This window comes from Ictalurus punctatus, chromosome 1, assembly GCF_001660625.3.
Source record: "Ictalurus punctatus breed USDA103 chromosome 1, Coco_2.0, whole genome shotgun sequence".
Taxonomy (NCBI): Eukaryota; Metazoa; Chordata; class Actinopteri; order Siluriformes; family Ictaluridae; genus Ictalurus; species Ictalurus punctatus.
Genome location: NC_030416.2, coordinates 3,960,260 through 3,987,827, shown reverse-complemented (window position 1 = coordinate 3,987,827; position 27,568 = coordinate 3,960,260). Strand labels below are relative to the sequence as shown.

Genomic DNA, 27,568 nt, shown 5'->3' with positions numbered 1-27,568 from the left:
ATTATGTGTCGCTTGCATATCCATTTTTTTGTAACCAAGATTCACTGACAGATATTTGTAACCACTTTTAACCACTTAAACATTCATACTTTATGAGAGTATTTGGGAAATGTAGTTGCTCCAATATGTAGTTGCCTACATTATTATAACTGGGAGCCTGCAGGAAAAAGAAAGTATACCCGAGAGTTTGTTATTGTGAAAGTTACTGTTACTGTGCATATACCACAATATAATGCCAATAGCGTTAAATAACTTTGGGAAGTGGCGTTGTGATCTGGCACAAATTTCTGTGTTTGATGTAAAAGCAAACTAACTCCTTTGTTAATAGACGCCCAGTTAAGTAAAAGGTTGCACAGATGCTATCAGTCACACCACATTTCTATAAATAACAACACTCTGCAACTGGTCCTGACCTGTCCAACCCAAATACAAGTTAAAGAATGACTTCTCTCTCTGATATGTGCATAAAATATTTGGCTCAGCCTGGTGACTCAAAACCTGTATGTAAAAACATGTCAAAACTTGATCCCACTGAAAGAAATGGACAAGCTGACTTGCTGGCAGGGTTTATGAAGGATTCATTTATTAATCTTCAATAAGTGCTTTATCGTGGCCAGGGTCACAGTGGATCCAGAGCCTTATAATATATAACATGCTTTCAAGTATTTTATTCATTATGTAATGCAACGTGTTGGTTGTTGTTCTGTCTTTAACAGGTGACACAAAAGTTGAATATTTTCTAGTAATACAATCCACTTTGGGTTGCAATAGTAATGACACTATACACCGGTGCATTTTACAAATAGTAATACAAGTCAAATACAAAAGAGACATAATGAGATATATTAGTTACTATGATGTGATTACATATTCTCGGTAGATTATATTTTGAAAATGAACTCATTGCTCATTCAGAATGTATAAACATATAAAATATGCATAAATTATTCACTTTAACAAGCTGAAATAGGCGTTGGTGATATGTGATAACAATTACTGTTTTGATTTTGTCTTTGTACTGATACTTGTCCAGCGTGAGGACTTACAGCTCCGACTCTCTGAGAACATCGTTTCAGTTGCTGTGCATCGACCAAAGCAAAGAGGAAACCACTCGTTCAGGATCTTTAGAAATAAATTCTTGAATTTCTGCCCCACAAAGGCGTAGATTATGGGGTTGAGGCAGCAGTGACTGAATGCTATGGTTTCCACCCACTGCATAGCCATGTGCAGGTCCTGTTCCCAATCACAGCCTGTCATGTAGCCCAATTGTTTCAGGAACATCAGGAAGATGACGATGTTGTAGGGCATCCAGGAGAGGAAGAAAACAGTAACCAAGACCAGCATTAGCCTGACAGCTTTGTGTTTCTTCTGAGATTTCATCGTCATTAAGATGGGGATGATGCGCGAGTAGCAGAACACCATCACTGAGAGAGGAATGATCAAACCGAGGATGTTCAGTTCGATGTAAGAGAAGGACTCCCACGCTGATCCTTCAGGATTTTCCACCTTGCATCTACTACCATCTGATTCATTCTTCACTTTGGAGAAAATGATGGTTGGCAGAGAAGCTCCCGAGCTAAGTGCCCATATAAACAAAGCCAGGGCTATGCCAGATCTGACAGACCGGTGCTTGGAGAAGAGGGAAGTGTAGGTGTGGACAATGACAGCGTAGCGGTCAACGGTCATGAGAATCATAAAGAAGATACTTCCATAGAATCCCAGCATGTACAGTGCTGTCACTGCATGACACATGAAGCTCCCGAAACTCCACTTAGAGATGGCAGCGTAGTGAGCCCAAAAAGGCAATGAGATCAGGAAGAGGAGGTCTGAAATAGCCAGGTTGAAGAGACACAGATCTGACATGTTGGACTTTTTGTGATATTTGACCAGAACACACACCACCAGGCCATTTCCAATGAATCCCACAACGAAGACAATGCTGTAAAGGGTAGGTAGGAAGACTCGGCTGAAGGCCTTTAATTTGATATTACTGCAGAATGAGTACTTGCCGTTCGGTATGTTTTCGTACTCGGAGTAGTTCTCAGCTGTTAATAAAACAAATAATAAAAACATGGTCTCATTAAGACAAATTGCATGAAAAATTACAGTGTAAAATTTTTTGAAGTGAAATCAAGTTGTAAAAATCAGCAAAAAGGCTAATGTTGGATTTTCTGTGTGGCCGCTCTAAAAGAACTGTTAAACCTGTTGTTAGTCTGGCCTAATTAATAGCTGATTAATTCGCACTGGTGAAGAGATGCCAGGTTTTTGTTTTGTTTTGGGTTTTTTCTTTTTTGTCTTTAATTTATTTATTCATTTTCATATGGTTCATTTACATGTGATTCATTTACATGTGATTCATTTATGTATGATTCATTTACATGTGATTCATTTTCATGAGATTCATATTCATGAGATTCATATTCATGAGATTCATATTCAAGTGATACATTTTCATGTGATTCATTTACGTATGAAGAGATGACAGTTTAAGGATTTTATTACTGTTCTGGAGGACCATCTATTGTATGCAGTTGGTATCGTCTATTATTATGGGATGAAATTCATCTCAAAATGATTAATAAATGCATTAACAATTATAAATGGACAGACAAATGCCTTACAATTTAAGTCTGCGAAATTCAGAATTAAATGCACGTGCAGCGATTTGTAGATATAGAATAGACACATATTTGTGAATAGAAATGTCCTATTTTTGTATTAATGTATCATAATTTGTGCATGCAACAAGCAAGATGTATATATCCAAATAAATATATACACGAATATCCCTCCGATCCACACACAACATGGATAGTACATACGTACGAACGAACGTAACACTTTTTGTTCTGTGGAAAAGTACTTAGGGTTCTAAAGCATTTTTCTTTTTTCACATTAATTTGAGAAATGTCTGGTACAAATATTTGGTCTTGTTTTATGTATAAAACATGTACTTTTTTTCATTATTTAACCGGAAATAAGATAAGAGAAATGTTAGAACGTATTCAATTGTTCATTATTATGTATAATTTATAGATTTTATTTATTTATTTGATAGAGCATTGTAGGGAGTACGGCCCAGGCTCTAGTTACAGCCATCTCTTTAAAGCTTGGTTCACTCTGGCAGAGGTATCAGTGATGGTGTTGTAAGGGTGAACTGGGAGTATTGGTGTTGAGAGAAGCACATGGAGGCCTGACAGGTGTAGAAACAGGTGTGTTGTGATTGGATGACACTCCCTAGAGATGGCTGTTACTAGAGCCTGATCCATACACTCTAGAACAGGGGTCTCCAAACTTTTTGTGAGCGAGGGCTCCCTGAAGGGATAAAATAGTCTAGAGGGCTACTTGTTTGACACACTCAAAAAATATATATAATTTGTTATGAATGTAATAAATATAAACGCAATGGTTATATATATATATATATATATATATATATATATATATATATATATATATATATATATATATATATATATATATATATATATATCAACATTATGTCAAAGGGATAATGAAATATCTTGATATCCTGGCATAAAAAAAATAAATGTTAATGATTAATAATAATAATAATAATAATAATAATAATAATAATAATAATAATAATAATAATAATAACACCAATAGCACCAATACTACTATTAATAATAACAACAATGACAACAACAACAACAACAACAACAATAATAATATGACTAGTAATAATAATAAAGTTTTTTTATTAAACAATCAATACTGGAAAATATTCCAAGAATTTGTATTGAAATTTTGGGATTTGCTCCCAGAGTTGAACTGATTGGTGTACCATCAACCATAATTAACGTCATGAGAAACGTACTTTACGTACATTAACAATAGCATGCGTAAACTTCTAAATATTGATGTTTTAATGTTATTTGAAATGTTAACACGTTTTCTTTTTTTTTTTCTTTTTTTTTTTTTTGGAAGTATAAATAAAAAATTTAAAAAACGAAAAATCTGTCGTTAAAAATGAGCCTATTTATAGAACGCGCTTGGCGTGCAAGTCACAGATTACATGCGGGCTACCAAGTGTGATTTCTCAATAAAAAATTAGAAGTATGTCAATTATACGTTATAATCAACTCAATATAATACAGAAATAGAAATAACGTAGTCTTGCCAAAATACATTTAAGTAAACTTTTAACTTGAGGCAAATTTAAAAGTAATTTAAAAAAAAAAAAATCAATAAATTACACTTTATAATTGACAATCAAAAAAGTTCTAACATTTCACTTCTCTTATTTCTGGTTAAATAATGAAAAAAGTATATGCTTTATACATAAAACTAGTACAAATATTTGTACCAGATATTTGTAAAAATTAATGTGAAAAAAAAAGTATTTTTCCACAAACAAGAAAACAAAATGTGTTAGGTTGTGCCCCGCTCTCTCCCCTAGCACCACCAACTCTGTAAGGCTAAGACTGCGATCTATAGTAGTAGTAGCTGTTTTCTTAGGTGTAGATTGGGAGATATTCGTGTGGATTGTACAAGGCATACCGCAGAAAAAAGTCTAGAAATCCATATTAAACGAGCAGGATCGATGTCGATGAATGCACGTGTGTCTCCTGATCCACAAGTGAATTCCACATCTTGCTTGTTGCATGAACAAATTATGATCCATTCTAATACAAAATAGGACGTTTGTATTCACAAATGTGTCTTTATTTGTACAAATCGCTGCACATTCATTTAATTCTGAGTTTCACAGACACAAATTACAAGGTGTTTGTACAAGTTCATGGATAATTGTTCATGCATTGATTAATAATCTACTCGAAACAGCATAGAAGGATACAAATGTCAAACAATGTATACAGTCAGTAAGGTATAAAGACTAAATAAAAAATATATAAACTACCTTTTCAGAGAGACAAAGAACCCAGTGACAGTTTGTACAGGCACGAGAGAGTTTAGACATGCTTTACTGATTGGAGAAACAATAACGGAACTGAAGGACTAAAAGTTCTACCTACTTGTCACATTGCTGTACATCGCAGCCATGTTGCAGTCTTCCGAGAGTAACTGTGAAACAAGCTGTGAAGGTTGTTACATATCAAAAGGCTGAGCTGTGATTTCATAAGGTGGGGCTTTTGTCTTGTTGCCAGAACAGTTATTTTCCATCTATGTGAGAAGAAATGAGATACATGCTAATCTAAAACATTAATACATACATATGTGCCATCGATGGAGTCTACAAATAATGCTATATAAATAGAGGACATGTTCTTAATTTGATGTTTTGTTTTTTTTTATTATATTTCCAGTACAAGGAGGAAGCAGAATTGACTAGTTTAAAGATTGACTTCAAGGCACAGGAGATAGGGTTTTCAAGTAATAAAAGTATAATGTCATTCAGTTCTCAGACATGCTTCATCATATTACTACAACACTGCTAAGATGATATGGGGGTTATTTTGTTAATAAGGTGTGGCCACGGTTAATATACTGAGGTCTATTTTGTGATCTATTTTGTGCCCACTAAATACTTAATGACAACTATTGTATTGTAAAATGAGTGACCAAGAATTCAGTTGAAACAATTATGGCCAGAGGAAGCTAAACATGGAGATGACTGATAATATTACACTTTATTTCAATGTATGCTCACTGGAGAATTTTCAAACTGAATAGACGTTTTCATCCATTCCTACCAAATAACTGTTTGATAATATACAGTGCCCTCCACTAATATTTACACCCTTGGTAAATATAAGCTAAAATATAAGAAGGCTGTGAAAAATTTTCTTTATTGTTTAACCTTTTGAACTTTTGCTCAGAATTTTTCATAAATTTTTGTTATATTTAAGTGTATTTGGCTTAAAGAAATTTAATTACCTTAAAAATTTTGAGGTCATTAGTTTCCTCAAATGTTTTGAGTTAAATGAACTATCCAGTTTTACAGTGTTGTGAAAGCCTCACTGTGTACATTCAGATGCCATATGCTAGTATTAAATATCTTTGTGATGTAATGATATCAGCACTTCTGGCACAAACTTAGCTGTACAGGTTTCAATTTAGAAACTCGCTCATAATGCATGTATAATCTAAAGAACGCATAGATGCTATCAGCCATATCGGATTTATAGTCAGTGAACGACTTCCTTCTCAGACATTGGATAAACTGTTTGTCCGTTGAGACTAAAATGGCATGTAAAAACATGTGCAAACACGTTGATACCCAAAAGACATGTACAAGCTGCTTTACTGTCAGCATGTTAAGAGGAGGAATTCATTCCTCCTTTTGAAGTGCATCATCCATGTCAGGGTCACAGTGGACCCAGAGCCTTCTTTTCCTAAAACAGCGCACTTTTATGTGCTGTATTATATATTATATAACACAGTGTTCATTGTTCTCTCTTAACAAGTAAAACAGCATAACATTTTCCATTATCAACAGCATAACATTTTCCATTATCAATATCAGAAAATAATCAACAAACAGTACATAACAACAATATTAGTAACTTTACTTCACATTGGTTACACTGTCCAAACAGTATGACAACTGAAATACTGACAAAAGAGACATAATAAGACTTAATAGTTCATTAAACATGATAATGCTTACAATATTGAATTTGACTTTGAGCTGGAAATCACTGAGGTGTGTAAGAACCTAATGGTCCTCCTCTCTGAGAACTCAGTTGTTATGCAATGCCCAAAGCAAAGAGGAAACCATTCTTTCAGGATCTTTAGAAATAAATTTCTGAATTTCTGCCCCACAAAGGCGTAGATTATGGGGTTGAGGCAGCAGTGACTGAACGCTATGGTTTCCACCCACTGCATAGCCATGCTCAGGTCCTGATACCACTGACAGGTGCTCATGTAGCCCAAGTGATGCAGGAACATCAGGAAGATGACGATGTTGTAGGGCGTCCAGAATAGGAAGAAAACAATGACTAAGACCAGCATGAGCTTGACAGCTTTGTGTTTCTTCTGAGATTTCATCGTCATTAAGATGGGGATGATGCGCGAGTAGCAGAACACCATCACCGAGAGAGGAATGATCAAGCCGAGGATGTTCAGCTCAATGTAAGAGAATGGCTTCCACGCTGATCCTTCCGGATATTCCTCTTTGCATGTCCATCCATGTGATTCATTCTTCACTTGAGAGAAAATGATGTTTGGCAGAGAAGCTCCCAAGCTAAGTGCCCATATAAACAAAGCCAGGGCTATGCCAGATCTGACAGACCGGTGCTTGGAGAAGAGGGAGGTGTAAGTGTGGATAATGACAGTGTAGCGGTCAATGGTCATGAGGATCATGAAGAAGATACTTCCATAGAATCCCAGCATGTAGAGCGCTGTCACTGCATGACACATGAAGTCCCCGAAGGTCCACTCAGAGATGGCAGCGTAGTGAGCCCAAAAAGGCAATGAGATCAGGAAGAGGAGGTCTGAAATAGCCAGGTTGAAGAGACACAGATCTGACATGTTGGAACTTTTGTGGTACTTGACCAGGACACATAGCACCAGGCCATTGCCAATTAACCCCAAGATGAAGACGATGCTGTAAAGGGTAGGTAGGAAGACTCGGCTGAAGTCCATTATGTTGTTGTTGCAGACTGAGAAACTATTATTTGTTAGGTTGCCATAATCAGAATTCTTTTCAGCTGTTTGGGGGGTGGAACAGAAGAAACAGTGGTCTCATCAAATGTTAAAAAGCAGAAAAATCAGAAAAAAGGCTAATGCTGCAGTTGAAATTATAATTGGTTCACAAAAAAATGGTGTCTTTAAGATACTCGTGCAAATGTGATCTATCGCCAGCTATAGATGTTGGCTATTTTCAGTAATCTACTCTAAACAGTGTAAAAACACTCATGTCAACCCAAGTTTTTTTATTTTTGAGAATCTGTATTCAGATAAAAGACTCAGAAACTTATCAACATAATCAGAGCTGCTCTTCAGTTAGAGAGACAACAAACCCAGCTTAATGCATTTCTACATCTCTACAAGATCAAAAAAAAAGTTTGTATTGATGGAAACCAGGCTAATGGACAAATGCTTATCATTTCCCCACGGGTCTTTTTTTTTCTTTCTTTATGGCTAAAATAGAACTCAACTCTTTGGAGTTGTTTGTTGATTAATCATTTCTCACACATTTCATATCGAAAAAAGAAAGTCTGCATTGTAGTACAATGGTACATTTATGAACTGTCAAAACACTTTTCAATGCTTTTGTCCATAAATTGAAGCTTGCTAAAAACAAAAACTGACTTTTAATGCTTAGTGATAATCCCATGTTTAAAAATAGTTTTCCAGCTCTCTGTCTAAGAAATTTTACACACAGTTTACTGATGGTACTAATAAGAATTAATGAGCAGAAAGTAACTTAAAATGGAAACCTACTTGTCATGTTGAGGAATGTCATGAGCGTCTCTCGTCAGCCCAAGAAAGATTGTGAAAGCAGACTGTGTATTCTAACAAGACGCCGTGCTTAAAAGGGAAGCTTTCGTAAGGTGGGGCTTTGTCATGTTGCCAGAAGAGTTATTTTCAACCAAACAGAAACATGCGAATCCAAAAAACATTTTGTAAATTTACAACATACCACAAATAGGAACTGTACAAGTCAATCTAAACCCTGGGACGGATTAACAGTATAAATATGGATTATAGTCGAATGTTAACAGATTTTAAAGGCAGACTCCTTTAAATGGTGCAGTAGCCTGCTTCATATGATATGTCTCATTCACATTCATAGTAAAATGCCTGAGACAGAAAAACCTAATGAATTAGACTGATGTGTTCACAGGATAGCACACATGGAGATGATTAATAATCTTATACTTTATTTTCTTGGAACGATGCATAAATAGATGCTGGAGTCACTGCCCTTGTGACAAGGATGTAACATTAGCCCACACCAGCTTAAGCAAATTCTCAAAGCAAATAGACTTTTTCACATGTTCCTGCAAAATACTTCATTGGAGGCTCAAGTTATAGAATTTCATGACCACTACTTTTTTTTTTCTTTTTTGCCTCTAAATATTATCTCATAGCCTCAATGTTAACTCATGGCCACAATATATTCATTTGTGGCCTCAAGATACCGACTTGTGGCTTAAATATTATTATATATTATCTTATAGGTCTCAATATATTATCTCATAACATCAATATATTTATCTCATGGCCTCAATATTTTATCCTGTGGGTTCACCATGTTATTACGGGTAATTTGCAAAACAAGAGGAAGTAAAAAGACTCCAAGAACACAATGCAAAGTACAATGCAGAGCAATGGTTCTATATAGACAACTATACTTGATAGAAATTCTGGTACACGATGAATATGATGACATAGAGCAGGGTTATGTGTGTGATCAGAGTCTCCAGTCAACTTTACATTAAAATTGATTCAATTGCTTTAAAAAGTGGAATTAGTATGACTCCTGCTTGGTTGAACTGAGGACACGATTAAAGCCTCCTGCTATAGAATTCATTTTTATCCTGTTTAAGGCCATGGTTATACTCCAGCACTACAGGGATGACATTCCTGGAGTAGTACTCGATATTTAAGAAAAAAGAATTTATATTGTTAAGATATTCCAAGACGATGCCGTGCTAGTGGTAGCCAATTACAGCATCTCGAGAGCCGCTATATCTTACCTATATTAGGTTTTTCCACTTACATATTGCACTGTAAAACCGGATAAGTTCATTTAACTCAAAACATTTGAGGAAACTAATTACCTCAAAATGTTTAAGTTGATAAATCAATTTCTTTAAGCCAAATACACTTCAATATAACAAAAATTAATTTTAAATGACAAAGTTTGAGTTAAATTTTTGTTATATTTAAGTGTATTTGGCTTAAAGAAATTTAATTACCTTAAAAATTTTGAGGTCATTAGTTTCCTCAAATGTTTGAGTTAAATGAACTATCCAGTTTTACAGTGTTGTAAAAGCCTCACTGTGTACATGCAGATGCCATATGCTAGTATTAAATATCTTTGTGATGTAATGATGTGATGATATCAGCACTTCTGGCACGAACTTAGCTGTACAGGTTTCAATTTAGAAACTCGCTCATAATGCATGTATAATCTAAAGAACGCATAGATGCTATCAGCCATATCAGATTTATAGTCAATGAACGACTTCCTTCTCAGACATTGAATAAACTGTTTGTCCGTTGAGACTAAAATGGCATGTAAAAACATGTGCAAACACGTTGATACCCAAAAGACATGTACAAGCTGCTTTACTATCAGCATGTTAAAAGGAGGAATTCATGGGGGGGTCCCACTCTGGCTGGGACAGGCACGCCTTTAAGATTTATTTGTTGGAACGTCAGAGGTAATCCTGTCAAGAGATCTAAGGTTTTTAAATATTTGAAACATCAAAACGTGTTTTGTTTTTTTGTTTGTTTTTTGGGGGGTTTTTTTTCTTCGTCTCAATGAAATATTTGGGAAAGGGCAGGGAGGAGAGAAGAGAAAAGGTAAATGAATCACATGAAAATGAATCACATGTAAATGAATCACATGAAAATGAATCACATGTAAATGAATCATATGAAAATGATTAAATATATATATATATATATATATATATATATATATATATATATATATATATATATTTTTTTTTTTTTTTTTTTAAAGAGGAGGAGTTCATTCATCCTTTTGACGTGCATCATCCATGTCAGGGTCACAGTGGACCCAGAGCCTTATTTTCCTAAAACAGCACACTTTTATGTGCTGTATTATATATTATATAATACAGCACTGTTCTCTGTACAGTATTGTTCTCTCTTAACAAATAAAACAGCATGACATTTTACATTATCAATATCAGAAAATAATCAACAAACAGTACATAACAACAGTATTAGTAACTTTACTTCACATTGGTTACACTGTCCAAACAGTATGACAACTGAAATACTGACAAAAGAGACATAATAACACTTAATAGTTCATTAAACGTGATAATGCTTACAATATTGAATTTGACTTTGAGCTGGAAATCACTGAGGTGCGTGAGAACCTAATGGTCCTCCTCTCTGAGAACTCAGTTGTTATGCAATGCCCAAAGCAAAGAGGAAACCATTCTTTCAGGATCTTTAGAAATAAATTTCTGAATTTCTGCCCCACAAAGGCGTAGATTATGGGGTTGAGGCAGCAGTGACTGAACGCTATGGTTTCCACCCACTGCATAGCCATGCTCAGGTCCTGATGCCACTGACAGGTGCTCATGTAGCCCAAGTGATGCAGGAGCTTCAGGAAGATGACGATGTTGTAGGGTGTCCAGAATAGGAAGAAAACAATGACTAAGACCAGCATGAGCTTGACAGCTTTGTGTTTCTTCTGAGATTTCATCGCCATTAAGATGGGGATGATGCGCGAGTAGCAGAACACCATCACCAAGAGAGGAATGATCAAGCCGAGGATGTTCAGCTCAATGTAAGAGAATGCCTTCCACGCTGATCCTTCAGGATATTCCTCTTTGCATGTCCATCCATGTGATTCATTCTTCACTTGAGAGAAAATGATGTTTGGCAGAGAAGCTCCCAAGCTAAGTGCCCATATAAACAAAGCCAGGGCTATGCCAGATCTGACAGACCGGTGCTTGGAGAAGAGGGAGGTGTAAGTGTGGATAATGACAGTGTAGCGGTCAATGGTCATGAGGATCATGAAGAAGATACTTCCATAGAATCCCAGCATGTAGAGCGCTGTCACTGCATGACACATGAAGCCCCCGAAGGTCCACTCAGAGATGGCAGCGTAGTGAGCCCAAAAAGGCAATGAGATCAGGAAGAGGAGGTCTGAAATAGCCAGGTTGAAGAGACACAGATCTGACATGTTGGAACTTTTGTGGTACTTGACCAGGACACACAGCACCAGGCCATTGCCAATTAACCCCGAGATGAAGACAATGCTGTAAAGGGTAGGTAGGAAGACTCGGCTAAAGGCCTTTAATTTGATATTACTGCAGACTGAGTACTTGCCGTTCTGTATGTTGTCATAATCAAGGTAGTTCTCAGCTGTTAATAAAAACAAATAATAAAAACATGGTCTTAGCTGAAGTCCATTATGTTGTTGCTGTTGCAGAGTGGGAAACTACGATTTGTTAGGTTGTAGTAAGCAGAATAGTCAGCTGTTTGGGGGGTGGACAGAAGAAACAGTGGTCTCATCGAATGTTAAAAACCAGTGGGAAAAAAACAGAAAAAAGGCTAATGCTGCAGTTGAAATTATTATCGGTTTACAAAAAAATGGTGTCTTTAAGATGCTGGTCCAAAAGTGACCGTTTTACCATTTTATAATTTTGCTGGATTGCCATCTGTCGCCAGCTATAGATGTTGGCTATTTTCAGTAATCTACTCTAAACAGTGTAAAAACACTCATGTCAACCCGAGTTTTTTTATTTTTGAGAATCTGTATTCAGATAAAAGACTCAGAAACTTATCAACATAATCAGAGCTGCTCTTCAGTTAGAGAGACAACAAACCCATCTTAATGCATTTCTACATCTCTACAAGATCAAAAAAAAAGTTTGTATTGATGGAAACCAGGCTAATGGACAAATGCTTATCATTTCACCATGGGTTTTTTCTTTTCTTTTCTTTTCGTTATGGCTAAAATAGAACTCAACTCTTTGGGGTTGTTTGTTGATGAATCATTTCTGACACATTTCATATCGAAAAGAAACTCTGCATTGTAGTACAGTGGTACATTTATGAACTGTCAAAACACTTTTCAGTGCTTTTGTCCATAAATTGAAGCTTGCTAAAATCAAAAAAGTGATAATGACTGACTATTTAATGCTTAGTGATAATCCCATGTTTAAAAATAGTTTTCCAGCTCTCTGTCTAAGAAATTTTACACACAGTTTATTGATTGTACTAATAAGAATTAATGAGCAGAAAGTAACTTGAAATGGAAACCTACTTGTCATGTTGGGGAATGTCATGAGCGTCTCTCGTCGGCCCAAGAAAGATTGTGAAAGCAGACTGTGTATTCTAACAAGACGCCGTGCTTAAAAGGGAAGCTTTCGTAAGGTGGGGCTTTGTCATGTTGCCAGAAGAGTTATCTACAACCAAACAGAAACATGCGAATCCAAAAAACATTTTGTAAATTTAAAACATACCACAAATAGGAACTGTACAAGTCAATCTAAACCCTGGGACGGATTAACAGTATAAATATGGATTATAGTCGAATGTTAACAGATTTTAAAGGCAGACTCCTTTAAATGATGCAACAGCCTGCTTCATATGATATGTCTCATTCACATTCATAGTAAAATGCCTGAGACAGAAAAACCTAGTGAATTAGACTGATGTGTTCACAGGATAGCACACATGGAGATGATTAATAATCTTATACTTTATTATCTTGGAACGATGCATAAATAGATGCTGGAGTCACTGCCCTTGTGACAAGGATGTAACATTAGCCCACACCAGCTTAAGCAAATTCTCAAAGCAAATAGACTTTTTCACATGTTCCTGCAAAATACTTCATCGGAGGCTCAAGTTATAGAATTTCATGACCACTACTTTTTTTTTTTTTTTGCCTCTAAATATTATCTCATAGCTTCAATGTTAACTCATGGCCACAATATATTCATTTGTGGCCTCAAGATACCGACTTGTGGCTTAAATATTATTATATATTATCTTATAGGTCTCAATATATTATCTCATAACATCAATATATTTATTTCATGGCCTCAATATTTTATCCTGTGGGTTCACCATGTTATTACGGGTAATTTGCAAAACAAGAGGAAGTAAAAAGACTCCAAGAACACAATGCAAAGTACAATGCAGAGCAATGGTTCTATATAGACAACTATACTTGATAGAAATTCTGGTACACGATGAATATGATGACATAGAGCAGGGTTATGTGTGTGATCAGAGTCTACAGCCAACTTTAGATTAAAATTGATTCAATTGCTTTAAAAAGTGGAATTAGTATGACTCCTGCTTGGTTGAACTGAGGACACGATTAAAGCCTCCTGCTATAGAATTCATTTTTATCCTCTTTAAGGCCATGTATGGGTTATACTCCAGCACTACAGGGATGACATTTCTGGAGTAGTACTCGATATTTAAGAAAAAAGAATTTATATTGTTATGATATTCCAAGACGATGCCGTGCTAGTGGTAGCCAATTACAGCATCTCGAGAGCCGCTATATCTTACCTATATTAGGTTTTTCCACTTACATATTGCACTGTAAAACCGGATAAGTTCATTTAACTCAAAACATTTGAGGAAACTAATTACCTCAAAATGTTTAAGTTGATAAATCAATTTCTTTAAGCCAAATACACTTCAATATAACAAAAATTAATTTTAAATGACAAAGTTTGAGTTAAATTTTTGTTATATTTAAGTGTATTTGGCTTAAAGAAATGTAATTACCTTAAAAATTTTGAGGTCATTAGTGTCCTCAAATGTTTTGAGTTAAATGAACTATCCAGTTTTACAGTGTTGTAAAAGCCTCACTGTGTACATGCAGATGCCATATGCTAGTATTAAATATCTTTGTGATGTAATGATGTGATGATATCAGCACTTCTGGCACGAACTTAGCTGTACAGGTTTCAATTTAGAAACTCGCTCATAATGCATGTATATTCTAAAGAACTCATAGATGCTATCAGCCATATCGGATTTATAGTCAATGAACGACTTCCTTCTCAGACATTGAATAAACTGTTTGTCCGTTGAGACTAAAATGGCATGTAAAAACATGTGCAAACACGTTGATACTAAAAAGACATGTACAAGCTGCTTTACTGTCAGCATGTTAAGAGGAGGAATTCATGGGGGGGTCCCACTCCGGCTGGGACAGGCACGCCTTTAAGATTTATTTGTTGAAACGTCAGAGGTAATCCTGTCAAGAGATCTAAGGTTTTTACATATTTGAAACGTCAAAACGTGTTTTGTTTTTTTGTTTGTTTTTTGGGGGGCTTTTTTTCTTCTTCTCAATGAAATATTTGGGAAAGGGCAGGGAGGAGAGAAGAGAAAAGGTAAATGAATCACATTAAAATTAATCACATGTAAATGAATCACATGAAAATGAATCACATGTAAATGAATCATATGAAAATGATTAAATATATATATATATATATTTATTTTTTTTTTAAAGAGGAGGAATTCATTCATCCTTTTGACGTGCATCATCCATGTCAGGGTCACAGTGGACCCAGAGCCTTATTTTCCTAAAACAGCACACTTTTATGTGCTGTATTATATATTATATAACACAGTGTTCATTGTTCTCTCTTAACAAGTAAAACAGCATGACATTTTACATTATCAATATCAGAAAATAATCAACAAACAGTACATAACAACAGTATTAGTAACTTTACTTCACATTGGTTACACTGTCCAAACAGTATGACAACTGAAATACTGACAAAAGAGACATAATAACACTTAATAGTTTATTAAACGTGATAATGCTTACAATATTGAATTTGACTTTGAGCTGGAAATCACTGAGGTGTGTGAGAACCTAATGGTCCTCCTCTCTGAGAACTCAGTTGTTATGCAATGCCCAAAGCAAAGAGGAAACCATTCTTTCAGGATCTTTAGAAATAAATTTCTGAATTTCTGCCCCACAAAGGCGTAGATTATGGGGTTGAGGCAGCAGTGACTGAACGCTATGGTTTCCACCCACTGCATAGCCATGCTCAGGTCCTGATACCACTGACAGGTGCTCATGTAGCCCAAGTGATGCAGGAGCTTCAGGAAGATGACGATGTTGTAGGGCGTCCAGAATAGGAAGAAAACAATGACTAAGACCAGCATGAGCTTGACAGCTTTGTGTTTCTTCTGAGATTTCATCGCCATTAAGATGGGGATGATGCGCGAGTAGCAGAACACCATCACCAAGAGAGGAATGATCAAGCCGAGGATGTTCAGCTCAATGTAAGAGAATGGCTTCCACGCTGATCCTTCAGGATATTCCTCTTTGCATGTCCATCCATGTGATTCATTCTTCACTTGAGAGAAAATGATGTTTGGCAGAGAAGCTCCCAAGCTAAGTGCCCATATAAACAAAGCCAGGGCTATGCCAGCTCTGACAGACCGGTGCTTGGAGAAGAGGGAGGTGTAAGTGTGGACAATGACAGTGTAGCGGTCAATGGTCATGAGGATCATGAAGAAGATACTTCCATAGAATCCCAGCATGTAGAGCGCTGTCACTGCATGACACATGAAGCCCCCGAAGGTCCACTCAGAGATGGCAGCGTAGTGAGCCCAAAAAGGCAATGAAATCAGGAAGAGGAGGTCTGAAATAGCCAGGTTGAAGAGACACAGATCTGACATGTTGGAACTTTTGTGGTACTTGACCAGGACACACAGCACCAGGCCATTGCCAATTAACCCCGAGATGAAGACAATGCTGTAAAGGGTAGGTAGGAAGACGGCTGAAGTCCATTATGTTGTTGTTGCAGACTGGGAAAATATGATTTGTTAGGTTGTCGTAATCAGAATACTCCTTAGCTGTTTGGGGGGGACAGAAGAAACAGTGGTCTCATCAAATGTTAAAAAGCAGGGGAAAAAACAGAAAAACGGCTAATGCTGCAGTTGAAATTATAATTGGTTCACAAAAAAATGGTGTCTTTAAGATACTGGTGCAAATGTGATCTATCGCCAGCTATAGATGTTGGCTATTTTCAGTAATCTACTCTAAACAGTATAAAAACATTCATGTCAAACCAAGTTTTTTTATTTTTGAGAATCTGTATTCAGATAAAAGACTCAGAAACTCATCAACATAATCAGAGCTGCTCTTCAGTTAGAGAGACAACAAACCCAGCTTAATGCATTTCTACATCTCTACAAGATCAAAAAAAAGTTTGTATTGATGGAAACCAGGCTAATGGACAAATGCTTATCATTTCCCCATGGGTTTTTTTTTCTTTCTTTATGGCTAAAATAGAACTCAACTCTTTGGGGTTGTTTGTTGATGAATCATTTCTCACACATTTCATATCGAAAAAAGAAAGTCTGCATTGTAGTACAATGGTACATTTATGAACTGTCAAAACACTTTTCAATGCTTTTGTCCATAAATTGAAGCTTGCTAAAAACAAATACTGACTATTTAATGCTTAGTGATAATCCCATGTTTAAAAATAGTTTTCCAGCTCTCTGTCTAAGAAATTTTACACACAGTTTACTGATTGTACTAATAAGAATTAATGAGCAGAAAGTAACTTAAAATGGAAACCTACTTGTCATGTTGAGGAATGTCATGAGCGTCTCTTGTCAGGCCAAGAAAGATTGTGAAAGCAGACTGTGTATTCTAACAAGTCGCCGTGCTTAAAAGGGAAGCTTTCGTAAGGTGGGGCTTTGTCTTGCTGCCAGAAGAGTTATTTACAACCAAACAGAAACATGCGAATCCAAAAAACATTTTGTAAATTTACAACATACCACAAATAGGAACTGTACAAGTCAATCTAAACCCTGGGACGGATTAACAGTATAAATATGGATTATAGTCGAATGTTAACAGATTTTAAAGGCAAACTCCTTTAAATGGTGGAGCAGCCTGCTTCATATGATATGTCTCATTCACATTCATAGTAAAATGCCTGAGACAGAAAAACCTAGTGAATTAGACTGATGTGTTCACAGGATAGCACACATGGAAATGATTAATAATCTTATACTTTATTATCTTGGAACAATGCATAAATAGATGCTGGAGTCACTGCCCTTGTGACAAGGATGTAACATTAGCCCACACCAGCTTAAGCAAATTCTCAAAGCAAATAGACTTTTTCACATGTTCCTGCAAAATACTTCATCGGAGGCTCAAGTTATAGAATTTCATGACCACTACTTTTTTGGCCTCTAAATATTATCTCATAGCCTCAATGTTAACTCAAGGCCACAATATATTCATTTGTGGCCTCAAGATATCGACTTGTGGCTTCAATATTATTATATATTATCTTATAGGTCTCAATATATTATCTCATAACATCAGTATATTTATTTCATGGCCTCAATATTTTATCCTGTGGGTTCACCATGTTATTACGGGTAATTTGCAAAACAAGAGGAAGTAAAAAGACTCCAAGACCACAATGCAAAGTACAATGCAGAGCAATGGTTCTATATAGACAACTATACTTGACATAGAGCAGGGTTATGTGTGTGATCAGAGTCTCCAGCCAACTTCAGATTAAAATTGATTCAATTGCTTTAAAAAGTGGAATTAGTATGACTCCTGCTTGGTTGAACTGAGGACATGATTAAAGCCTCCTGCTATAGAATTCATTTTTATCCTGTTTAAGGCCAAGTATGGGTTATACTCCAGCACTACAGGGATGACATTCCTGGAGTAGTACTCGATATTTAAGAAAAAAGAATTTATATTGTTATGATATTCCAAGACGATGCCGTGCTAGTGGTAGCCAATTACAGCATCTCGAGAGACGCTATATCTTACCTATGTACCCTCTGAACTATTTTGTGATGTGTTCCAACACTAAGAGCAAAATTCAGCCCATGCAGATTTCTCAAATTAACAGTCAGAGAATATCAAAACCATCTGGAGAAAGGTGTTTTGCTTCTACTGCTGAGAGACCATTGACCACATTGTTCAATGCCCAGTCCACCCCAGTATCAAGGAAGCTCAGTGATCTGGAGAACAAGTGGTTGTTCAATGTGATAAGCAAATGATGTATATATATAAAAAAAAAAATTTTAAAAAAAGTTGTCCAGGGACACAACTCCAGGGAAATGTTCCTCCTCGCCTGGACTAGAGATAATGCTAGTCTATTCTATAGGACTGTTAGTTTGTGTGAGTAGTAGTGTAATAGTAAAACAGTGTATTTTCATTATTATTTTTTTTTAAATATGGATTAGTAATTCTAAAAGCTTTCACTGAGGGAGGTGTTAGAGAACACCCAACACTTAAATCCATTTAGTCTTTTGACCGAGTAAGTGAGTACAAGTCTGCTATGTCTGATTTTGTTATGCTGTCTTCAAGTGAACTGGCTGTTAAATCTAGATTGCATGTCAGATTAGTAATTTCCACTTACCTGGAATGTGTGTGTTTGGGCATGTACTGTTTAGACAAGAATAAATATAATAATATTTGCCAACAGGCTCCTCAGAAGTCAGACCTGTAAAACCAGACATTTTAGTGGTTGTGTCAGTCTTTTAATGATGGACACATAATAGGTGCAAGGACAAAGACTCTCACATGATTAGCTTTTTGTAAAGAAAACTGTTGATGAGAAACATGTGATGCTGAAAGTGGAGCGCATGTCTGTGTAGCAGCGTTATCTCTCAATATAGTGTGGCAAAGGTGAAGTGTTTAACCTCTGCTTTGACTCACTACATCTCCCATTCCTCACATGGTAAAATGGTAAATGGCGCACTTATATAGCGCTTTTATCCAAAGCTCTTTACACTGTGTCTCATTCACACATTCACACACACACTCACACACCAGTGGTAGCAGGAGCTGCCATGCAAGGCGCTAGCTTACCATCGGGAGCAGCTTGGGGTACAGTGTCTTGCCCAAGGACACTTCGACAGGTGTAGTCACCCAGGCCAGGAATCGAACCGCCAACCCTACGATTAGTTAAATGTTCTTGACATTTTTGAAAAATTTAAATGTATTAACATTTTTGGTAAACAGTACAAGAAATAGGTTCAAGTTCAATAGAATTGAAGGGGGGGGGGGGGGGGGGGGGGGGTGTAATTAGGAAATATTTATGACTTTTTATTGTATTGGGGACAAATTGTACATCTAACTTGAAAAGGAAGACTGGATCACTGTAATCAGATACTTCTTGCACACAGCATATTTTTGTCTCTAAAGTTAATATTAACATTGCCTAATATCAACCATAAGAAAGGGTTTGAAGGTTAAGGGCCTTGCCCAAGGGCCCAAAAGTGGTAGCTTGGCGGTGTTTGGGCTTGATCAAGAAAAACATTTGTAACAGCAAGCAAGTGTTCAGTTTAGATGTTTAAAGACATCAGGTAAATAAAGTAGCCATTTTTAATTATGTCTTCTTACTAAATACAATTGTGGAACACCTAAGGTTTATTTATTCACTTATTCACAAAAGAGTCAAGTGAATAAAACACCTACCAGGGCTCATGTGCTTTTACGTAAACTCAACAGATAAATAGGTACATTTACATGCAAACAAGTCATTTGTTAGTAATTGGATCGATAGCTCAATCGGTATCAACATGTACAACTGAGCTCGATCTGAATGGAATTTCGATTGGATTGAAAGGAGTGGTGTAGATCTGATCATAATCCGGTAAATAGGAAAAAAATTGGCATGTTAAAGCTTGAATCCAACTATTTCCTCAATCAGATTCAAAAATACCTTGCACACATGCACAGCACAGTGGAACGCAACGACAGACGTTCTGCGCTTGCACGGATGTTTTGTTCAGAATATATATAACGCACACGTAAGCAAATTTTTTAATTTGATTGCAAAGTTTAGGGTACTGTATATACAAACAGTACTTTTGGAATCTGCAATTGGATTGAATTCATTTGGATTGACGAAATGTAATAATTACTGGTTTTATTTTGTCTTTGTGCTGGGAATTATTAAGGAGCGTGAGTACATAGAAGTCATTCTCTCTGAGAACTCACTTTCAATTGTTGTGCACTAGCCAAAGCAAAGAGGAAACCGCTCTTTCAGAACCTTGAGAAATAAATTCCTGAATTTCTGCCCCACAAAGGCGTAGATTATGGGGTTGAGGCAGCAGTGACTGAACGCTATGGTTTCCACCCACTGCATAGCCATGTTTATGTGCTCTTGACAGCACTTCATATAGTCGAATTGATGCAGGAACATCAGGAAGAAGAAGATGTTATAGGGCATCCAGAAGAGGAAGAAAATAGGATGAGCCTGACAGCTTTGTGTTTCTTCTGAGATTTCATCATCATTAAGATGGGGATGATGTGTGAGTAGCAGAACACCATCACCAAGAGAAGAATGATCAAGCCGAGGATGTTCAGCTAAATGTATGGGAATGACATCCATGCTGACCCTTGGGGATATTCCACCTTGCATTTTGATACATTTGAATCATTCCTTGTTTGTAAAAATAAAATGGTTTGGCAGAGAAGCTCCCAAGCTAAGTGCCCACATAAACAAAGCCACAGCTATGCCAGCTCTGACAGACCGGTGCTTGGAGAAGAGGGTTTAGGTGACAGCATAGCGGTCCACAGTCATGAGGATCATAAAGAATTTTATGGAAGATACTTCCATAAAATCCCAGCATGTAGAGCGCTGTCACTGCATGACATATGAAGCTCCCGAAGATCCACTCAGAGATGGCGGCGTAGTGAGCCCAGAAAGGCAATAAGATCAGGAAGAGGAGGTCTGAAGGGCCAGGTTGAAGAGGCACACATCTGTCACATTTGACCTGTTGTGGTACTCGACAAGGACACACAGCACCAGGCCACTGCCAGCGAATCCCACAATGAAGACAATGCTGTAGAGGGAAGGAAGGAAGACTTAGCTGAAGTTCCATACATTGTTGTTGTTGCAGATCTGTAATTGGTCATTATCCTGACTTATGTCATAGAAGCTGTATGAATCAGCAACTGTTTAAGAAAAACATCACCTTTGTTATCATGCAGCACTAAATAATGCTAATAATATTTTAGTAATCAGCATAGTCCTCAGCTGTTTATGAAAAAACAATGGTATCATTATCACTTACACAATACAACAATGTATACTCCAAAAAAATGGGTAATGCACTGCAAAAAGTAGCTGAACCTGTTGGTAGTTTAGCTTCTTTATCATCGAATGAATAAACTGTTGAAAATGTCTGTTGTGCAATTTTATTTTTGTCCTGGAGTGCCATCTACTGGGAAATATTGGTATTGTGATGCAAGGTCCACAGATAAATAAAATATATATTCATACTTAACTAATGCTTTCATAAAGAGTCAATACATGCACCAGTGCACCAGTGCTCATATATGAACAGTTATTAATAATGATAAGAGTTAAGTATGTTGTAGACTTGAGTGTAAATAAATAATTGTCCATTCTAAATTTTAGAGACTCAGAGAGACATTCAAATCAAAGAAACAGAAACCCACTTTTTGGTTACACAGTGTCAGTTTTAGTGAAAGAAATTTTAGACACACTTTACTAATTATAGTAATGGCCAGTAATTGCTACCAAGCAACTGCAAACTGGAAAGCATGCACTTACGTGTTGTATTTCGGTAAATCATGGCCATCAGTCCAGGAGTGATTGGGAAAGTGAAATGAGTCATTTGTAATTAACAAATTTTCCTGTTGACAGATCGGTGAAGCTAGGTTAATGTATTTCAGTTCTTTTTAACACATTCATGCAATTCAAAAAATAAAAAACTTTTAACAGGATATACTACATGAATTTTACTATATTCGAGATACGCTAATCAGCAGTAACATTAAAACCGTAAGATAGACAAGCTAGACAATCAGGTATAGCATAGAATAAGTTAATTCCTTATTCCAGGGTAGTGAATCCTCACCATTGGGGCTCTGAAGTTTTGAAAAGTGGAATAGAGAGCTTCTAGTAGGTAGTTTCTTTGAAGAAGAAAATAATAAACCTAAAGTCTATTTTTCTAGCTTCATTAAAACAATCTGTAAATTCGTCTTTTTCTCATATCTCCTCTCTCAAGGATTCGTTTTTATTAAAGAATAAACGTTGTTACCGTAAAAGGAAATAGTCCAAATTAAACAGAGCTCAATTCTCTATTAATCAATAACTAGATGAACTTAAAGCTTGTATATAATAAGTACCAAACCTGGCTGTCTGCTCAGTGAATGATCTTCACTCGAGGTTCAGCAAAGCTTAGTTTAAAACATGCATATATATATATATATATATATATATATATATATATATATATATATATATATATATATATATATATATATACTGTTTAACATAGCTAGAACCCCAATTCAATTCAATTATATTCTATTTGTATAGCACTTTTTACAATAGACATTGTCTCAAAGCAGCTTTACAGAAACATATAAACACAGTATACAGATTTTAAAAGTGCGAATTTATCTATTTATCTATTTAGTTATATGCATAACTGTGGGGCTCTATAAGAGAAAGCTCTTCCCCCTGCTGTAGCCTTCGCTATTCAAGGTACCATCAAATAGCCTGCATCTTTTGATCTAAGTAGGCGTGACGGATCATATAAAACCAAAAGGTCGCTTAGATACTGTGGTGCAAGACCGTTTAGTGCTTTATAAGTGTATAATAGTATTTTATAATCAATGCAAGATTTCACTGGGAGCCAATGCAGTGTGGATAAGATTGGGGTGATGTATTTGTATCTTCTGGTTCTAGTTAGGACTCTAGCAGCTGCATTCTGGATTCTGGACTAACTGGAGTTTGTTTATGCTCCTACTGGAACATCCAGACAGTAAGGCATAACAATAATCTAGTCTAGAGGTGACAAAAGCATGAACTAATATTTCTGCATCATGTAGTGACATTATATTTCTTATCTTAGAAATATTTCTGAGATGAAAGAAGGCTATCCTAGTAATATTATCTACATGAGCGTCAATGAAAGACTGGAGTCAATAATCACTCCAAGGTCTTTTTCTGCTGCACATAATGAAACAGAAAGTCCATCCAGAGTTACTGTGTGATCAGAAAGCTTACTTCTAGCTACACGTGGTCCTAGTACAAGTACTTCTGTCTTATCAGAATTAAGTAATAGGAAGTTAATAAGCATCCAACGTCTAATGTCTTTTGCACATTCCTCAACTTTATCAAGCTTCTGTCTGTCGTCTGGCTTCGCTGAAACATACAGCTGTGTATCATCAGCATAACAGTGGAAGCTAATTCCATGTTTACGAATAATTTGACCTAGAGGGAGCATATATAAAGTAAAAAGCAGTGGGCCTAAAACAGAACCTTGTGGAACACCAAATTTAACCTCGGTATGCGTGGAGAAGTCTCCATTTATATCTGCGAACTGATAACGATCAGTCAAATAAGAGCTGAGCCAGGAGAGGACTGTTCCCTTAATGCCAACAACATTTTCTAATCTATCAAGGGGAATAGTATGATCTATAGTATCAAAAGCTGCACTAAGGTCAAGCAACACAAGCAACGAGACACAACCCTGATCGGAGGTCAGTAGTAGGTCGTTTACTACTTTAACTAACGCTGTCTCTGTGCCATGATGAGGTCTAAACCCCGACTGATACATTTCATGAATGTTATTCCTATGTAAGTACGAGCATAGCTGCTGTGCTACAATCTTTTCTAAGATCTGTGAGATGAAGGGGAGATTAGATGTAGGTCTATAGCTGGACAGTTGAGAGGGGTCAAGGTCAGGTTTTTTAATCAGGGGTTTAATAACTGCTAATTTAAGTTATTTAGGTACATAGCCAGTGCTAAGGGAAGAACTGATTATATTAAAAAGCAGTTAAATTACTCCAGGACAAATCTGTTTAAAGAAACATGTAGGTACAGGATCGAGTATGCAAGTTGATGAATTCACTGAAGAGATTAATGAAGCTAGTTCAATCTCTCTAAACGTTGATCTGATATTGCTATATTATCATCTACAGGGTTAGTTATAATACTGTCTGGTTTAAATTTAATAGCCTGAATTTCACATCTAATATTTTCAACTTTACCAGTGAAAAATTTTATGAAATCTTTGCTGCTATGTAATGATTGTGTGCTTCTTTCTGTAGTGGTTTTATTCCTAGTTAATTTTGTTACCGTGTTGAATAGAAACCTCGAATTGTTTTTGTTATCTCCTATTAAGGTGGAGAGATAGACTTTTCTAGCATCACTAAGAGATTTTCTATAGTTCAGTAGGCTCGCCTTCCAAAACCTCCTATTACATTTCAAGAACAAAGCAATTTTTTTCAACCGCTGAGTGAATTCACACTTCCCTTTTTGACCCGTGTTCTTAGACATTTATACATTTGCAGAACAATATGTTTGTAATGCCTTGACCTGTGTGGTTTCACGCTTCCCATTGTGGCTGGTTTGCTAGACGCTTAACTTGCGAAACTCAGCCATACATTGCTGTAGAATGGTCTCTGAATTGAGACTTGCAATTTCTTGAGTGAGTTGTTCATAGCATATGTCGACATACGTCCTGTTTTTTTTTTCTGTTCTTTCTGATTCTTTGTTGTAGATTATGTTTTTCCAATAAATAAAAACTTTCTCCCTTCATTAGTATCACATAAAGAAGTTGAACCGAATAATATCCTAACCTCCTCCCCATTCTTTTTTCATTTGATCAGATACCCAATCAGATTCTTTCTGTGGTCTCTGTCTCTTTGACATCCACATTTGAATGTTGTGCAGGTGAAGTCCAAGGATCTCTTCACTGCTGTGAATTCTTCTTTTGTCTCATCCTGCTTTCCAGTGTCTTCTGTAGTTCTTGCGTCTTTGCTTTTCTTGCTGCTCTGCACTGGCGTCTCCTTTCCTTTTTCTTTTTACTAGGTTGAGTGTGGCATGTCTAAAGTGTCCGTAGTGTATGAATGGGTGTGTGAGTATGTATGTGATTGTGCCCTGCGATGAACTGGCACCCTGTCTATGGTGTACCCCGCCTTGTGCCCCATGCTTCCTGGGATAGGCTCCAGGTTCCCCCACAACCCTGAAAAGGAGTAAGCGGTTGAAGATGGATGGATGGATCGATAGGTTGAGTGTGTTATGTCATACGTTGAGGCCTAGGCCTCTGTACAACACAAGTGAAGTGAATAACATATTGAGAGCATGGACCTGACCTCATGACAGAACTTATGACTGGGAACAAATCGGTAAAATAGTAAAATAATGCTCTGATGCCCTCAGCTCTGGACCAGCTCAAAACCATGACCTTTGTTGTGCTTATACTTTAGTTTCAATCAGAGAGGAATGGAAGATGGTCTTCAGAACAACTTCAGGTCACTATTAATATTCTGTAATGCCATGTGGACTGGATAAGCCAAGGTCCAACATTTCTACAGGTGACAGATTAGAAAGTTTTCCATTATTGCAAAACCATTTCACATCACTTGGGTGATCAAAGAAACTACAAGAAGATCATGCTTGGTATTGGTGGATTGGGAGCGCTGGTGTGTTTGGTTGCCACTCCTCTCACCGTTTTCTTTGTTTTATACATGATTATCTAGTTATTTTGAATAGTAGTGTGGGGTTATGGAGCGTTGATGTCTTAAGCTCTTATAGTCTGATCGCTGTTTTGGTAATTGCCTTATTGCAATGTGGAATCTCTTTTGAAACTTCGAACTATTGTTTTCATCTATAAGTTTTCTCTTGTGGACTCTACCTTGCTGTCGCCCTGCCCAGGATTTACACTACCGTGAGGTTACTGTGGACGTGGATTCCCTCAGCATGGCTTTAAGGTACACAGCACACCAGCTATTGATCCTAAACAGGAACTTCTATTTGGCGAATGACATTTATGAGCTTATGAGACCAAAGCATTACATATATCACTCTGAAAGGCTCAGTTTTATCCACCTGTCTTCTACTGCCATCTCAGTTCCAATATTTTGGCATAAAGCTGAAAGAGGGTTTTGTACTGGTGTTCACTTGTCAGCACTTCCTTGATCCAAGTTTTCCCTTGTGTCTCTGAGTCCAGTTAAAGCGGTGTTATTTAACGCATGCTCTGTGAATAGCAAGTCTCTGCTTTTGCCAGATATTTTCACAGAAAAAATACCTGGACCTCGTGTGTTTAACAGAAACATTGGACAAACAGAGAGATGGACTCATCTTTAATCAAATCACTCCCACAGGCTATGGTTTGATCTCCCGTGACTCTCTGGCAGAGGCAGGGGTATTATGGTGATTCATAACCTACAACACAACATAAGCCCAGTGTCAGTGCCACAGTTTTCTTCTTTTGAGTACCTCATTCTGAGTGTCTCTTCCCAGAGCCATATAAAAGCCATAAAAAATGTATGGGGTTCAGCTGGACTAGACGCAACCAGGCCTGATTACTGCAAACCCTGTTCAATCAAATCTACACTTAATTAGAACTTTTACAACAGCATGAAGTTGGTTAAAAGGTCTTGTACATCAGTCTGGGAAGCGTTACAAAGGTATTTCAGTGGCTCTTGGACTCCAAAGAACCACAGTCAGAACCATTATCTCCAAATGGAAAAACTCTGCACAGTGGTGAACCTTCTCAGAAGTGGCCGACCTTCAAAAATTCCTCCAAGAGCACAGAAAAGGAACTACAGGCCTCTCTTGCATCAGTAAAGGTCACTGTTCATGTCTTCACTATCAGAAAGACACTGGGCAAAGATGCATCCATGGAAGAGTGGTGAGGTGAAAACCACTGCTAACACAGAAGAACATTAAGGCTGTGGACTGATGGACTGATGGGTTGAAAGTGGGACTGTTTGGAAGACAGGAGTCCCATTACATCTGCTATAAACCAAACACCGAATTTCACCAAAAAAATAAACATCGTACCTACAGTCAAGCATGGTGGAGGAAGTGTGATGCTGTGGGGATGCTTTGCTGCTTCAGGGCCTGGGCAACTTGCAATAATTGAGGGAAAAATTAATTCTGCCGTC

The 27,568-nt window shown here is 36.8% G+C and overlaps 4 protein-coding genes and 1 pseudogene across 5 annotated transcripts; all 5 read right to left on the bottom strand.

Annotated features, from left to right (window-relative positions):
- Window positions 1–561: 561 nt before the first annotated feature.
- Window positions 562–5,139, bottom strand: LOC128628663 (C-C chemokine receptor type 5-like). The gene is made up of 2 exons (XM_053679368.1): window positions 5,001–5,139; window positions 562–2,045 (listed from the first exon to the last, which is right to left on the bottom strand). Exons 1-2 carry the CDS (start codon window positions 5,026–5,028, stop codon window positions 994–996), a joined length of 1,080 nt encoding a protein of 359 aa, XP_053535343.1. The 5' UTR covers window positions 5,029–5,139; the 3' UTR covers window positions 562–993.
- On the bottom strand, window positions 4,664–10,550 carry LOC108264747 (C-C chemokine receptor type 5). Of its 2 annotated transcripts, XM_047151362.2 has the most exons (3): window positions 8,374–10,550; window positions 6,596–7,637; window positions 4,664–5,148 (listed from the first exon to the last, which is right to left on the bottom strand). In XM_047151362.2, the coding sequence occupies exons 1-3, from the start codon at window positions 8,393–8,395 to the stop codon at window positions 5,004–5,006; spliced, it is 1,209 nt and encodes a 402-aa protein (XP_047007318.1). In that variant the 5' UTR covers window positions 8,396–10,550; the 3' UTR covers window positions 4,664–5,003. The 2 variants fall into 2 exon arrangements, with proteins under 2 accessions (XP_047007318.1, XP_047007371.2); XM_047151415.2 differs by lacking the exon at window positions 4,664–5,148 and having other exon boundaries at window positions 6,474–7,637; window positions 8,374–10,548.
- Window positions 10,551–10,846: 296 nt separating this feature from the next.
- On the bottom strand, window positions 10,847–15,202 carry LOC108264768 (C-C chemokine receptor type 5). The gene is made up of 2 exons (XM_017466630.3): window positions 12,914–15,202; window positions 10,847–12,009 (listed from the first exon to the last, which is right to left on the bottom strand). Exons 1-2 carry the CDS (start codon window positions 12,933–12,935, stop codon window positions 10,961–10,963), a joined length of 1,071 nt encoding a protein of 356 aa, XP_017322119.1. The 5' UTR covers window positions 12,936–15,202; the 3' UTR covers window positions 10,847–10,960.
- Window positions 15,203–15,332: 130 nt separating this feature from the next.
- LOC108264783 (C-C chemokine receptor type 5) lies at window positions 15,333–17,250 on the bottom strand. Its single transcript, XM_017466651.3, is given in 3 exon segments — window positions 15,333–16,414; window positions 16,416–16,494; window positions 17,229–17,250. Coding segments are annotated over 3 exon segments (1,065 nt in total). The 3' UTR covers window positions 15,333–15,450.
- A 3,311-nt stretch (window positions 17,251–20,561) lies between these two features.
- Window positions 20,562–22,242, bottom strand: LOC108262812 (C-C chemokine receptor type 5-like; annotated as a pseudogene).
- Between the last annotated feature and the right edge of the window lie 5,326 nt (window positions 22,243–27,568).

Bases quoted from the DNA above. Each gene is read 5' to 3' on its own strand.
- LOC108264747 (XM_047151362.2), bottom strand. From the start codon at position 8,395: ATGACATTCCTCAACATGACAA. The intron at 7,638-8,373 runs GTAGGTTTCCAT...CCCCCCAAACAG, and splicing joins GACATTCCTCAACATGACAA to CTGAAAAGAATTCTGATTAT. The intron at 5,149-6,595 runs GTAAGCATTATC...CTTCTCACATAG, and splicing joins TCAAAGTCAAATTCAATATT to ATGGAAAATAACTGTTCTGG.
- LOC128628663 (XM_053679368.1), bottom strand. From the start codon at position 5,028: ATGGCTGCGATGTACAGCAATGTGACAA. The intron at 2,046-5,000 runs GTAGGTAGAACT...TTTTATTAACAG, and splicing joins GATGTACAGCAATGTGACAA to CTGAGAACTACTCCGAGTAC.
- LOC108264768 (XM_017466630.3), bottom strand. From the start codon at position 12,935: ATGACATTCCCCAACATGACAA. The intron at 12,010-12,913 runs GTAGGTTTCCAT...TTTTATTAACAG, and splicing joins GACATTCCCCAACATGACAA to CTGAGAACTACCTTGATTAT.